The sequence below is a fragment of the Callospermophilus lateralis genome, chromosome 9 (assembly GCF_048772815.1).
Source record: "Callospermophilus lateralis isolate mCalLat2 chromosome 9, mCalLat2.hap1, whole genome shotgun sequence".
Lineage (NCBI taxonomy): Eukaryota > Metazoa > Chordata > Mammalia > Rodentia > Sciuridae > Callospermophilus > Callospermophilus lateralis.
In genome coordinates, this window is record NC_135313.1 from 15,061,942 (window position 1) to 15,077,229 (window position 15,288).

At 43.2% G+C, this 15,288-nt stretch overlaps 1 protein-coding gene across 3 annotated transcripts in view; it reads right to left on the bottom strand.

Moving 5' to 3' along the window:
• The window catches only part of Sgpp2 (sphingosine-1-phosphate phosphatase 2), a 110,042-nt gene that overhangs the window by 60,213 nt on the left and 34,541 nt on the right, over positions 1-15,288 (bottom strand). For 2 of the 3 annotated variants that reach the window (XM_076866574.2, XM_076866570.2), the window contains one exon: positions 3,465-3,623. In XM_076866574.2, coding sequence (XP_076722689.1) covers positions 3,465-3,623 — 159 coding nt within the window. The remainder of the gene's footprint in view (positions 1-3,464; positions 3,624-15,288) is intronic. The other variant, XM_077110294.1, reaches the window with a different exon arrangement.

Genomic DNA, 15,288 nt, shown 5'->3' on the forward strand with positions numbered 1-15,288 from the left:
ACTTATCCTTACTATATTTCAATTTCATGACCTATAAAATGGGCTGTTAAGAACTATTTCTCAGGATTGCTGGTAGGATTAAGTGAGGTAAAATATGTAAAGCACTATTACTGCGAGAGAGCTATAATACATATATACACACATATATATACATATGTACATATATATAAAATATCACCTTTATATATACTTACATATATAAATTCAAGTATATATATATCATCTTCATATTCTTACATATATTATATATTTATATATGATTTTCTGTTATTTGAAGTATTAGTGTCCCAATCTATAAAATGATACTTACTTACTGAATGAAATTCAAATAAGACAAATGATGCTAAAAATAAAGAATGTATAATAGGAGGCCAGAACAATTATGATTGTGAAGACAGCGGCTAACACAACCATAAATTATGCTAAGCTACTTCAGACAGTATGAGTCACCTCTAATGGAGCAAATGATTTTTAAAAGCTCGAGACAGCGACTGAATTAACAGACAGTTTGACAAGAGGTTTGGCGCTCCTGAACCAGCAGCTGCCTTCCAGTGAATTTTGGATGAGATGTTACAAAACATGAAGTTCTCCCCTCAGGAACTGACATTCCTCCACTCCTTGAAGAGGCTGTCACTAAGTTAGGAATGAAAGTCCCTTACATGAAAAAGGGTGCCACAGCAGGAAGCTGACTTCCCTGGTGGGCTAAAGTTCAAGAAGACCTCACCTGGCTCCACCCCACTCCCCCAACCCCCAATAACAGAGATTTCCCTTCCTTTCTCCACTTTGCTGTGACATCTAGCTGACCACACAGAGTCAGGATAGAACTCTCACCACGGGTGCCCACTTAAAACCTCAGGACAATGTGCTGACTCACCTACCTTTTTCTGATAAAAGATTTTGATTCCTCCTTTCTGACAGATAACTGAGTCATTCTGTCTCAAAAGACACACTGGCCACTTTGACATGAGGAGTCCAAAGTGTAAAACATCCACCAGCAATGACAACCCGAGCCCAGCCACAGCCTCCCATCGAGTCTGAAGGCCTCCCAGCCCCTGGGGGGCAGTGTTTCCACCCTCAGTGGGGGAAATATATGCCAGTGAACCGACCACACACTTGACAGGATGTTGCTGGGTTATTAAGGTACTCTATAGCATCTACCCCACTTCAACACTATGAAATTTTGGAGAAAAAAAAAGTGTGTGTGTGTGTGTGTGTGTGTGTGTGCCAGAAAAATAAACAAAATTCAAGCACCAAGGGTTTTCCATGGGTTTGCAGATCTTAAGGAGAGAAGAAAGGCTCCCTGCTTCTTCTGTCTCTTACCCAAAAACTCAGTTCTCTGGCAGAACCAGAAGGGGGCTTCAGAAGGGGTGAGGGGCGTCTGGACCAATGTCCCCTCCATGACCTGTTAAGATGCATGTGCTGTCACAGATTCTTTGGTCATACTTTTAGAATTCAAAAGCTAGAGCTCGTGGCCAGGCAAGAAGCAGGGATGAAGGAAGGAAGGAGTGACCTGTAGTTTTAGAGAGAAAAGGATAAAAGAGGAAGAACGTGGGTACAAATGATCAGAAGTGTCCAACTGAGTGGTCCCGGAGATGGAGAGGCTTCACAACAGGGTTTCTGCATTTGGTCTTTGAGAATTCTTTGTTTAGTTGGCATATGCTTTAAAAATGTAAGCCTACATTGAGAATCGGAGACATTTGAGGAAAAACAGAAGGATCCAGCAACCCTGGGCTCATGTCTCCTCCTGGCAGCCACAGGTGGAGCCCAGGAGCTTCTGCTCCCTAGTGCCCCCAGGTGGCCATGGGGTGAATGACTCACACAGAGGACCACCCTCCACAACCCTCACCCATGCCCCAGGAGGACAGTTTTTCTTCTCTTGTCCCCAGAGCACTTTAATTTATGTCCTTGATCAAGTCCACTCTACTTGCTCTACAAAGGAGAAAAAGCCCAGAGTGGGAAGTCATTTGTACTTCACACAGCATCTCCTTTACACCCAGTTAAGCACTTCCAATCTTCTGGGGGCATAATCTTGAGTCAGGGAACCCACTAAAGCTTCCTCTGCCAGCTAAGCAAACTTGGACCCTAGAATTAGTTGATGGCTGACTCCTTTGCCTTCTGGGACTAGTCACTGTGTTTGTAACTGCTCCCGCATGGCAGGCCTGAGCTCAGTGTGCTCCCGGCACCCTCACAAGGCACATTACTAACTCCCTTTGACAGAGCAGGATGGTAAGGCTCAGGACAAGGGGACACAGATACGACCTAACTGCATCTGATGGCAGACCTGCCGGACTCCAAAGCCTGTGTGTCTGTAGTGTGCCTTGTTGCCTCGTCACTACCCACAATCCCCCAGTTAAACAGAAACCAGAACTCAGACAGGCGGGTGGCATCACCTGCAATTTCAGCCAATCAGGAGGCTGAGCAGAAGCATGGCAAGTTTGAGGCCAGCCTGGGCAACCTAGTAAGACCCAGTCTCAAAATGAAAATAAAAGGAATTGGGGATGTGGCTCAGTGACACAGTATTCACCAAGCATACAAGAGACCCTGGGTTCCATTCCCCTACAAAAACATCAGAACTCAATGGGTTCTGAACGAACTTAAATGACAGGTCCACCCCTTTCCTGGACCTGCCATGGGGTTTGTGCATGGCAGCAGTCCCATTGCACTAGAAGTTCCCTCTAGGAAGACACCTGCCTTGCCTGTTTGGCCTCTGCATTGGAGGCTAGAAGCAGACTACTGCCTGGAATTGTCAGTCAACAGCTTCTAATTCTAGAGTTTGATCAAATTTTACTAAAGTGCCTCTTTTTTTTGTTGTTTGTTTTTTAGTTCTTGCAATCTGTGTTCATTTTTATTTTTTAAAATGCCTCTTAGGAGGGTGCATTCCGTACCCACTGTGAGTTCTTAGAAAGGTCCTTTATTCTGGGCTCATCACTTTTCCCTTCTAGTTTTATTTAACTGTGGGGAGGTAGACATCAAAGGGCATGAAATCACTTGGTTGGTTTTGTTCCTACAAACAAAACAAGTTGCTCTTAGATTTGCTTTCTCCAAATTAGACAACAAAATTCTACTCTAAAGGGTCAGGAAGAAATAAAAAATATAAAGAACATATGGGAAAGCTAGGTGCCATGGTGCACACCTGTAATACCAGCTGCTTGGGAGGCTGGGGTAGGAGGAGCGCACATTCAAGGCCAGCTGGAACAACTTAGCAAGATGCTGTCTCAAAAAATAAAAGGGGCTTAAGATGTAGTTCAGTGGTGAGTGTCTCTGGGTTTGGTCTTCAGTACTGGGGGGATGGGATAAAGGTCAAATACGCAAAGTACTTCAGACGGTTATCTCAGAAGTAACAGTGATTAGTAAGTAATAATACTACTTATGGGTGAGGGATGTAGCTCAGTAGTAGAGTGGTTGCCCAGCAAGCATGAGACCCTGGGTTCCATCCCCAGAATACTACCATGAATAGTACTTACAACCCATATCATGACCAGTCTTCTGGATAAGTAAGGATCAATATTCCAGTGTGTGAATGGAAGAAACGTGATGTAGAACACTTCTTGACCCAAAGCAGCCGAAAATCGGAAGAGGTAATAGTAGAAGTAGTTCTTCACGATGTACTTCTGTGCATAAGCCTAGAAGAGAGAAGGTGGAAGAGTGTGAGTTCATGTCACCGTCAGCAGGCCTTCATCTCCAAGGTGCTGCTCCTCTCTGGTCATGTCCTTGTGGTGTCCTTGGTGTCTGCATTGCCATGAAACACCTGTGGATCCCAGTTTGTCCCCACAAACATACAAGACTAGTTCTTCATCAACCTACGTGAGTGACATCAAAGACAGAAGGACTAGGAGAAGACTCAGAAAAGCCTGGCCTTTTTTGTGTGTATACAGAAGGCCTGAAGCTTGGGGGTAGTCATCTGTGTTTGGGCACCAGATGGGTTCCTGACTGTGGTGGGCAGAAGGCAAACACGTGCGTACCCTAACCCCGAGAACCTGCGAATGTACTACCCCTCACCCAGGAAAAGGGACTTTGCAAATATCATTAAATTGGTGACTTTGAGATTCAGAGATCATGAATATCTGGGGGCTCAATGAAATCACAAAGATCCTTAATAAGGTGGAAGAAGGAGGCAGAAATGACAGTGTCGAGAGCCATTTGAAGATACAACACTGCTGGTGTTAACGATGGAGGAAGGGACCCTGGGTCAAGGAGTGCAAGTGGTCCCTCGAAGCTTCAAAAAGCAAAGAAACAGACTCTCCCCTTGGGTCTTACCAAGGAAAGCAGCCCTGATTTCACCTCAATTTTAGCCAAATAAATCCATTTTATGCTTCTGACTTCCAGAACTTTAAAGAGAATAAATTCGTGTTGTTTTATTCACTAAGTTGGTGGCAACTTGTTACAGCAGCAATACATATCTAATACACAGGCTGGAGAAAAATCACTTGCTTCTGAACTTTAGTTCACCTTTTAAATGGGACTAAAAGAGACAACCCAGCCCAGCAATGTTGTGAGAAACACAGTAACACCCGGGGTCTGTTGACACACACTCATTTCTATTTATCTTCCTTCCCTCTTGCCCTGTTAAGGGGTGGGTGTGGGTGGAAAGACTTGGAGTTAAAACAGAAATAAGCAATCTATTTAAAACTGGTGAAGACTTTTATAAGATAGTTATGTTAAATAAGTTAAAAACATCGAGACCCTGTTGAACGAATCCAAAGAGTAGAATTTTAGTGCTACTGAAAGCCGACATACGCAGCCAGGTATTTCATAAAAACCGAATCAAAGTGGAGAGAGGAAAAGAAACAGCGCTGCAGCAGGGCGACTTGGGAAAGACCTTGTGGGTCTGGATTTTTAGCACCTGTGCTGGGTGCTAAGAATATTCAGAATGGACAGGGGCAATCCAAGTTCTTATCTGGTGTGGGGCATCTATACTATGAGGCGATAAAAATTGAAGAGACCAATATTGTGTTTGAGCCCTTGAAAAATGCCAACAGTACTTTTATATTTGAGAGATGAAAAAAGATGACCTTGGCTAGGCGTGGTGGTACACACCTGGAATCCCAGGTACTCTGGAGGCTGAGGCAGGAGGATTACAAATTCCAGGCCAGCCTGGGAAACTTAGTAACCCTGTCTTAAATAAAAAGAGGCTGGGGAAGTAGTTGAGAGGTAGAGAGACTCCGAGTTCAATCCCAGTGCTGGGAAAAAAGAAATGCCCCTGGAAATTGCCAGGATATGACTGCTCTCAATCCTACTGGCTGCCTACCAAGTCTGCATTCCTCTCCTTTTTCTCCCTAAGAGGTTCCTGACTGTATTCCAGCTTCTCTGTCTCCCCTACAGAGAGCCCTGTGGTGCAGGGGAAGGTCGACACTGCCCTGTGCTCCAGAAATGGGTTTGGATTCCTCTAAACCTGTCATGGTGCGTTTGAGAATTTCAGCCTCTAGCCAAGCAGCCTGCTCCCCCCACGCCCCCCAACAGTTACCCGTCAGGATGAGCACAAGTTATAAGGGGGCGGGGGTGTGTGTCTCTCATTGGGAACAAAATGTACTTTGAAATGAGTTCCGATTAGAGATAATAGCAACAGATCAACCCTAAATAGGGACAATAATACACAAATTGAATCCAACAAAGAAGTGCTAAGATCCGCTGGAATTGCAAAACAAGAACCAGGGATTGTAACAAATACATGAGTGACAAATGCCTCTCCCCCTCTAGAGGGTCACCCAACTGGCCTGACCTTGACAAAACCCTGCCAAGAGCCCCTTTTTACATAGAGGTTAGATATTTTTATCCCCCAGCTACCAAATACACCTGGTAATCTGTCCTGCTTTGAAGATTTACAAGGAAAAATTTTGCCAAATTCTAACAAGGGACAAATCCTTCCTCAGTGTCATTTCATGATATCTGAGTGTTATATGACATCATAAAAACTCAATGACAATCATTTCCCTCCTCTAGAGATGATTGAGACCAAGTTCAGCAGCTGCTTTACTCTTTCATATTACTAATTAGTATCTTTATATCTTTAGACATGATTTTTTATAATCTCTCAGGGATTCTCTTTCAGAGATTTAAATATATATATGTGTGTGTGTGTGTGTGTGTATTTTATTTGTATTTCCTTAATTGCTAAAGATGTTGAACTTTTTTTCATGTATTTGTTGGCCATTTGTATATGTGTGTGTGTGTGTGTATACACATACATATATATGTACATGTGTATATATATATATATATATATATATATATATATAGAGAGAGAGAGAGAGAGAGAGAGAGAGAGAGAGAGAGAGAATGTACACACTTATATTCTAGTCCAGGGGTTGTTCAAATTTATTTATTCTCATATTTTATTGGGACATTATAACTGCACACAGTGGAGGAACTCACTGTTCTGTATTTGTGCATGTACATAATACAACAATATAATTTAGTCAATAATGTTTCCCAGTATTTACCTTTCCCAACCCCGACCCTCCCACTGGTTACTTTCCTCTCCTCTACTGATCTCTCTTCAATTTTCATGAGACCCCTGTACCCCACACCTTTCTTTTCCCTTTTCTTCTCTGTCTTCCTTATATGACAGAAAACATATGACTCCTGATTTTCTGAGTTTGGCTTATTTCACTTAATGTAAGTTTCTCAACTTCCAACTATTTTCTTGCAAATGACATAATTTTATTCTTTATGGCTGAATAAAACTCTATTGTACACACACCCCCTTTTCTGTATCCATTCATCCATTGACAGACACCTACACTGATTTTATAGTTTGGCTATGGTGAATTGTGCTGCTATAAACATGATGCATGCATCACTGGAGTATGATGACCAACTCTTTAGGGTAAACACCAAGGGGGTGGTATAGCTGGGTCATCTGGTGATTCCATTCCTAGCCTTTTAGGAACCTACATACTGATTTCCACAGTGGTTGTACTAATTTACAATCCCACCAACAATGTGAAAGTCTTCCTTTTTCTCTATATCCTCCCAAATTTATTATTGTTTGTATTTTTGATGGCTCCATTCTAACTAGAGAGAGATGAAATCTCTGTGTACTTTTGATTTATATTTCCTTAATTGCTAAACATATTGAACATTTTTTTTTCATGTATTTGCTGGCCATTTGTATCTCTTCTTTTGAGAATTGTGTGTTTAATTCATTTATTCATTTATTAATTGGGCCATTTGGTGTTAAATATTTTTTGTGTTCTTTTTGTATTCTGAATATTAATCCTCTGTTACATGAGTAGCTAGCATAGACTTTCTTCTATTCCATGGGTTCTGTCTTCACAGGGAATTTGTATTTTTAAGACTTAAATATTCTCTAAATCTTCTTAGGGACAGAGGAGCCAAGGTGAAATTTAAAATATCAGCATGTGCCCAATGTGGTAGTGCATGTCTGTAATTCCAGCGACTCAGGAGAATGAGACAGTAGGATCCCAAGTTCAAGACCAGCCTCAGCAACTTAGTGAGGCCCTATGTCAAAACAAAAAACCAAAGGATGTGGCTGAGTTAGTTTAGTCCCTGGTACTGAAAAAATAAACAAATAAACAATATGAGCTTGTATACAGGGCACTCAAAAGATTTCTTAATAGTTTCTCTCTATACATTATTAAATAGCTTGAGAGCCAAAATTTACCACCAAATTCTTAGGGGTTATATGTACCTGAGTAAAGCAAGTACTTGCCTTTTCAGGCAAAGAATCCTGAGTTTTCTTTGTAGGAAATCTCATTTTATAGAACTTCAGTGTAGCTTAGGAAATAAAAAGGAATTTCATTTATGGAGTATGTGGTGGTCTTGTTGAAAATAATTAGAGAAAGAAGAGATTTGTTTGGTGTTATGATTTGGATCTGGAATGTTCCCCAAGGCTCATATGTGAAGGTCTGCTCCCCATTGCTGACCAGAGGTGGGGCTTTGAGGAGGTGATGGGGCATGAGGGCTGTGACCTCATCAATGGATTTTCTATCGATAGGTTTATAATTTAATGGACTTTGGACGGTGGTGAAAACTTCAGAAGATGGGAGCTCGTTGGAGGGAGCAGGTTACTGGGGTGTATTCTGGAAGGGTGTATCTTGTCCCTGGTCCCTTCCTCTGTCTCTGTTTCTCTCTCTGTCTTTTCTGGCTGCCTGGGGTAAGCAGCTTTGATCAGCTACCCCCTATTGTCATGATGTTGTGCTTCATCACAGGCCCAGCTAGCCATGGAAGCAGCTGGCCATGAATTGAAGCCTCTGAAACTATGAGCCAAAATAAATCTTTCCTCATTTAAGTTGATTTCTTCAGGTATTTTGTCACAGTGATTGAAACTGACCAGCCCACAGGGGTCAGAAGTGGAAATGATGGGTGAGGTGGAGTGGTGGAGAGGAGGGGGGTAACAGTGGAGAGAAAGGAATCCTAGCTGGCCACGCACAAGAGGTTGATGGCTGAGGTTCTGAGGTATGTTTCTAGAACAGAGGCTCAGGAGACAAGGACTAGCAGCTAATCTTTTAGACAGCAAAATAGGAAAACAACATCATTTAGTGGACGGGGGAAGGGAATCTCCTCTTAGAAATAAAATGCTTTGAGCTGGATGCAGTGGGACACACTTGTAGTCCCAGCTACTCAGGAGGCTGAGGCAGGAGGTTCACAAGTTTGAGGCCAGCCTGGGTAACTTAGCTACCTTGTCCCACCCCCTCCACAAAAAAAGTGTTGGGTATGTAGCTCATTTGTAGAGCACCCCGAGATTAATACTAAGGAACACACACACACACACACACACACACACACACACACACGTGCACACAATTCAGAGGCTCTTCCTTTCTGTATGACTTCTGTGCTGTGATTCCTCCTCCCACACTTAAATAAATTTATAACGCCTTTTCCTGCTGTTACAGAAATGCATCTTAGTATGCATATCATCTGTCACTCAGCCAGATGAAGAAGTGTCTGGTAATCAAGGGATAATAAAATGAAAATCACCCACCCATCCATCATTATTGACTACAAAATGTCACTGATAATGTCTTTGTTGGACCTGATTATTGGTTTCTTTTCCTAAAAAAATAAATAAATAAAAGTGTTTCCACAGAGTTTTTTGTGCCCTCAGAAATCCCTGGAATCCATCTTTCCATTTTGGTCATAGATTCTTCAAATGCACATTCTTCTAAGTTGGGGTTTTCCGTAATTTAACTATTCAGAAGGAAGAAAGCTGCTGGTGTGCGTGTGTGTGTGTGTGTGTGTGTGTGTGTGTGTTAGTTACTGGGATCGAAACCAGGGGCACTGAACTCCATCTCTCCCTCCTGGGTCTCTGGGGGTGACAAGCCTGCATGGCTTTTCCCGGGTTTTGGTTTGCAGCTAGCAGGGTGCTGGTGTTCTCTTCAAGGCTGCCTTCGATGTATAAATGACGAGGAAAGTCCCCTGAGTGGCATAAGAGGTGACCACAGAGGAGCTATGAGGTCTTGGCCAGCCCTGCCACGAACACCTGAACAGTGCTTTGTTTTCTAAACACACCAAGGTGTCCGAAATGCAAAGGGGAGGACACACACCCAGGGCAGCAACCTGGGCATAACAAGGGCAGGCAGCAGAGGAGCAAAGCCCGGCAGACTTGGCTGCTGGCCCAGCTTTTGAGCTTTCAAAGGGTGAACACAAGAAATAGCTTTTAGTCATAACACTGTGTGACCTTGGGGAAGTCAATTTGCCTTTCTAAACCTCCAGGGACTCAACTGCAAAGAACCCAAAGGATACAGTGGGATTACCTCACTTTTGTTCAGTGGCTTTCTTTTTTCTTTTTCTTTTTTTTGGTGGGGGGGCTCTATCACGGAGCCATGCCCCCAACTCTCAGTTGTTTTTTCTTTGAGGCACTGGGGATTGAACCCAGGGGCACTCTGACCACTGAGCTATATCCACAGCCTTTTAATTTTTTTGTTTTGTTTTGAGCCCAAGATATCTCCAAGTTGCAGAGGCTGACCTTGAACTTGTGATCCACCGACCTCAGCCTCCCAAATTGCCGGCCACTGTGTCCGGCTCCCCTCAATCGATTTTTACTGTACGATTTAAGGGGGGAAGAAAAGTAACAGGAGAAATCTCATCAAAGAACATGTCGCCCCAGTGTCTGTGATAGAATAAGATTGCAGTTCTGTCTTAGCGGGTTGAAAGTGAGTAGGCGCTGGGGCTGGGCTCCCCACCCTTGCAACAGTGTTCTCTGCAGCGTCTCTGAGAGCAGTTCACTGAAGAAGCTCCCCAACCACTGACCTTGATCTCTTCCAGACCACCCCCCCCTCCCCCGCCAAATCACCTTCCTGTAATTAACTTTGGCCTTGAGGACCTGGGCCACAGTTATTTCAACCTTGAGGCCTTTGAGGGGTTTGATAAATTCCGGATCAATGTCATTGCAAGGTCATATTACTCTCCCCCACTTTTTTTCACATTATAGTTACAAATGTAAGTTTTCTTCTAAAGGTCAAGGCCAAGATACTCCACTATCTCGACAGAGCCGGAAGGAGTTCATGTCCTGGAGGAGGGTAAACTGCAACTCTAAGCAGTCCACTTTAATTAGAAGCAGCAGAAAGAGCTCATTCCCTGGGGCTGAGAGAGAGATCTAATCTATACCCGGCATAGACTCCGTATTACTTTAAAATGACTTCAAAACCTAAAGCTCTTTCACAGAACACACCAACAGCCTGGGTTTCACAATAGCTTGTCAAAGGATACAATAGGACAATTTAGTTTAAAGATCTTAATTGGCTAAAAATTTTATTCTAGAATTGGGCATCACTTCATTCCATAAGATAGGTTGAGAGTCTGTTGGGCCCAGAGCCTCATGCATGCTAGGCAAATGCTCTACCTCTGAGCTACATCTCCAGCACTTTTATTTTTCGAGGCAGGATCTGTAAGTTGCCAAGCCTCCTGCCTCAACCTCCCAAGTCACTAGGATTACAGGCATGACTACCACCTCTGGCCCCAGCCCTTTTTTTATATCTTATTTTGAGTCAGGGTCTGCTAAATTGCCCAGGCTAGCCTTGAACTTGTGGTCCTCCTGATTCTAAGTAGCTGGCATTATAGGCATGAACCACCATACCTGACAAAGTTGATTTTATAGAAAGAAAATGGGTTAAAGAAAAGCAGAAACAAAAATGGGAGCAGACTGGTCATTGAAAATTTCTTTTCTTGGAAGGCTGGGAGGCAGAACAGCATAAGCCAAGCTGGGGCTCCCGACCTTGATTGAGGACAGGTTTACATACATTCATGGATGACAAGTCCAACATGAGTTAAGAAGAAGCCATGAAGCTTGAAAAGCATTTCCCACCTCTCAGACCACCGATGATACAGAAAAATAAGCCTCTCTCCTTAAAAGGGGCTTTTGTATCATGATCAGAATCCTGGCTTAGAAACAGAGTTCTCAGATCTCTGTAGGGAGAGACACGTGTTGTCTACTAGCATGGAGGAAGCATTTACTCTTACATTTACTTTTTTAAAATATATTTTTAAAAGGAAAAAATAAAAGCTAAGAGAATAGTATCACATTAACATCAATAGTTTTCAGAAGTCAACCCTCCCTCACCCCCCACCCGCCCCCCGCCCGCCAGGGAGGGCTCCATTTTAACCCAGCCAGGCTGGAAGACTCTTTGCCATTTCTAGCCACATCTGCAATCATACATTCCAACCTACCCAGATGGACACACTCATTCTCATCAGCTCCTGAGGGTCGCTCTCCCAAGATCATTCTTTGGGTTACAACTCTTCAGGTGCTTGGGGTTGTGGGAGGAGAGGGGATTAGATTGACAGACACTTATGGAGACAAATATCCTTATACACTGCAGAGATGGAATATTTGTAAATAAACGCTCTCTCCAAGCCATTAGAAAATCCAAACAGCACATTAATACACCAGGTACCAACCCAGCAATACTCAACATTTTAAAAATAGATGAAAACAGTGAGTCTTTTCCAAACAGGAAATGCATATAGACCATTCACTGCACTTTTAGTTGTAGGAGGTTGACAATGAGTAGGTGACATCATTTAGCTATAAATGCTATGATGACATTAAAGCTGGGTAAGGTGCTACAGAGCAGTGCAGGTGTTCAAGGGAGGCTGCCCAAGGAGCCGGGTGAGCTGAGCCCCGGGTGAGGAGAGAAGCTGGTTCTACTGGGATCTCTGGGTCAGAGAGAGAACCCTGTGCTGGGACACAGGGCATGTGGAAGAGAGGCAGGAGACGAGTCTAAAGCAGAAGCTAGGTAGAGTCAAGGTTTGAGACTGAGGCTTGGAGAAATAATATGTCACTAGAAGGTTTTAAATAGGAGTGTGACTCAACCTATTCTGATTAGACTAAAACAAATTTTGGCTCAGAAAAAGTGGAATGAAGCCCTGACTAATGGAGCAGGCTGGATATATAGTTCAAAGGTAGAGAGCATGCTTAACATGCATGAGGCTCTGAGTTTAACCCCAAGGACCAAAAAAGTAGATAAATAAAGAAAAATAAATGTCATGGATAAATATCACTGGTAGTGCCAAATTCCAAAGCCAGGGGGGTGAAGAACTTCAATTCCACTATGAAGTGATACCCCAAATTCACAAATCTATGGACTAATATGTTTCCAACACTTTTAATTACTCTTATTATTAATTTTTTTTTTTTAAGGTTAAGGAATCAAGACTTTCTGACTCATGGAAAAAATTGAATGAGGATTCCTTAAGGAGCCTAAGAAAGATTGACAATGTCCCTTGAAGGGAAAAACAAGGAGCCAGAAAGCGTGAGGGTTTCTTCTTTCATCTTCAAGTTCAGATAGAATTACACGTTGGGTGATCTAACTGATGTCTGCTCTGAGCTCAGGCGATTAAAATTTCAGGATGGTGAGACCGAAAGTCGATAAAATGGAAAGACAAAGACGAGCTAGAGAGGAAACTGCCTGATAATCACTCTCATCTGCTTTGCTGGCATCTGCAGGATTCCTCAGTCTGTGTCCAAAACAAGAGGGAGGCTGCGGGGACCGAGCCCCACGTGGCTGCTGTGGACAGTGGGGTGGCAGTTGTAGCTTCCTCTTGCTGACTTATCACCGTTCAGCTCGTCCTCTGAACAGCTGATGACTCTCCTTTTCCTCTGGGCTGCGATTATGTTGGGCATCATTTCAGAAGGGTAAAACAGTTCTACCGATGGGGAAATTCTCAACCACAGCCCCAGTGTTCCACCTGAATCTAGAAACGAGTCTTGCAACAGTTGGAAACACTACTGCAGAGTCAGCACTTCAGAGCTCTGCCTGAAACACCCAGTATTTGCTTAGGGAGCGAATCTGGGAATGGGACTGGGAGAGGGTTTGAAGGGAGCCTGTTGTTGGAGAAGAGCCATCTCTAGCTTCACTGCAGGTGACAGAGCTGTGGGTCTCCCTCTGCTAGAGAATTCCCTCCTCAGACGAGAGGAGCAACAGGAGAACAGAAATAACATTGCCATTTTTAAAGGGAGAGGGAGAGCCAGCTGCCTTTCAAATACTCAAGATGTCTTAAGAACTGAACTGTTTTTCAAAACATTGTGGATCCGCTAAAACCCGAAACACATTGTGCTAAACATTCTTCCATTTAATTGTGAAGCCCTTGTGTGTTCAGGGGGATTTGTGCTGCAGATGTTTCGGATTTGTTTATATTAACTTATCAAAATGACATTTGGAAGAGCTATATGATGTTCAAGAAGGAGTCTTATAAATTGGAGTTCATTAGCTCTAACCCAGGAATTCCACCTCACCCCCCCAACCCAGCCTCAACACACACACAGAATGCAGAACTAGGAAGGTTTGGTTCAGTCTCTTTTAACCTGGCAGCATGCCCCCACCCATCCCTGATTCATTTTGTAAAACTTTTCAGTTTTTTGTCTGGTGGGGTGGTACATGCCTGTAATCCCAGTGACTCAGGAGATTAGGGCAGGAGGATGGCAAGTTTGAGGTCAGCCTTAGCAATTTGGGCCCTAAATAATTTAGTGAGACCCTGTCTCAAAATAAAAAATAAATTGTAAAATGTAACTCAGTGGTAAAGTGCCTCTGGGTTGATCCCTAGTATCAGGAAAAAAAATTGTATTTGTTTTTTGCAATCTAGGGGATTGAACCCAGGGCCTTGCACATATTAGACAAGTGTTATCCCACTGAGCTTCATTCATAGCCTAAAAAAACTTTAAAAGACACCATCAGAATGTAAGAAAGTTATTTGGGCATGGATAAGGTTTTCTCCTTGATAATCTTTCACATACAAAGATTCTGGAAGCAAGCTGGGCGCAGTAGCACATGCTTGTATTCCCTGTGGCTTGGGAGGCTGAGGCAAGAGGATTGTAATTTCAAAGCCAACCTGAGCAACTTAGCAGAAAAAAAGACGGGAGGTGGGCAGAGATGTGACTCAGTGGTTAAGTGCCCCTGGAGTTCAATCCCCAGTACAAAAAAAAAAAAAAAAGCATACATTTAAACCAATAAAAACACACCTGAAGTCCAACTAATTTGCTATTGAAATCAAAGGAAGCTATTATGGGGTGGGGTGGTCCTGCTGCCTTCTTTCCTGTTTATTTGGGCTAAATGCAGACAGACTTCTTAGCTTGCAATTCTCTTAGCCAAGACTATCATCCATGATTGTATGGAGAGAAGGACAGAGCAACAGGCACCCAGCTGTGACCTCCTCCTTTTTAAAGTCCTCCACTTTCCAGAGCTCCAGAGGAATCCAAGATGGCCAACCCAGGAGCAGTTTTCCCTCCTGATCCTTCCCACTCCCTGGGATGGACATCCGTGACCAGGTGGGGACGGGACAGTCCCAGGAACGACATCATGCACGTGGGAGGACATTTTGCCTAGGGGGCCTCACTCTTTCCACTCTCCTCCTAAGTTTTCTACGTGAAGAATTCTTGGGCCATATCCATGAATTTCCGTTGCATTTTCCAACCATAGCCCCCCACTGGAAGGCTGGCTCTAAGAAAGTTTAAAGTCACTCTTCATAAAAATAAACTCAGGAAAAGCTTTGAAATGCTGTGTTCATACATGAAAGAACATCAGGGCGAAGGGCGTGCTGGGTCAGAACAATGCACTCTCCACCCAGTCCCTGGCTGACCCTGTGGCTTATTTGTAACCTATGAATTTTTTTAACTTTATTTTTTGAGTTAAAGTTTGAGGCTCTTTTACATCATATTCTCCTCCAATATTTGATTCCCGCTTGTTTTTTTTTTTTTCCTGATTACTACATTTCACTTGAGACCCTCTGAAAGTTCAAAAGCTACACATAAACAAAATCCCACCCCTCATTCTCAACCCCTTTTCGCATTTCCTCTGCATAAACAGGAGTGTGAATTGCGGGTATAAA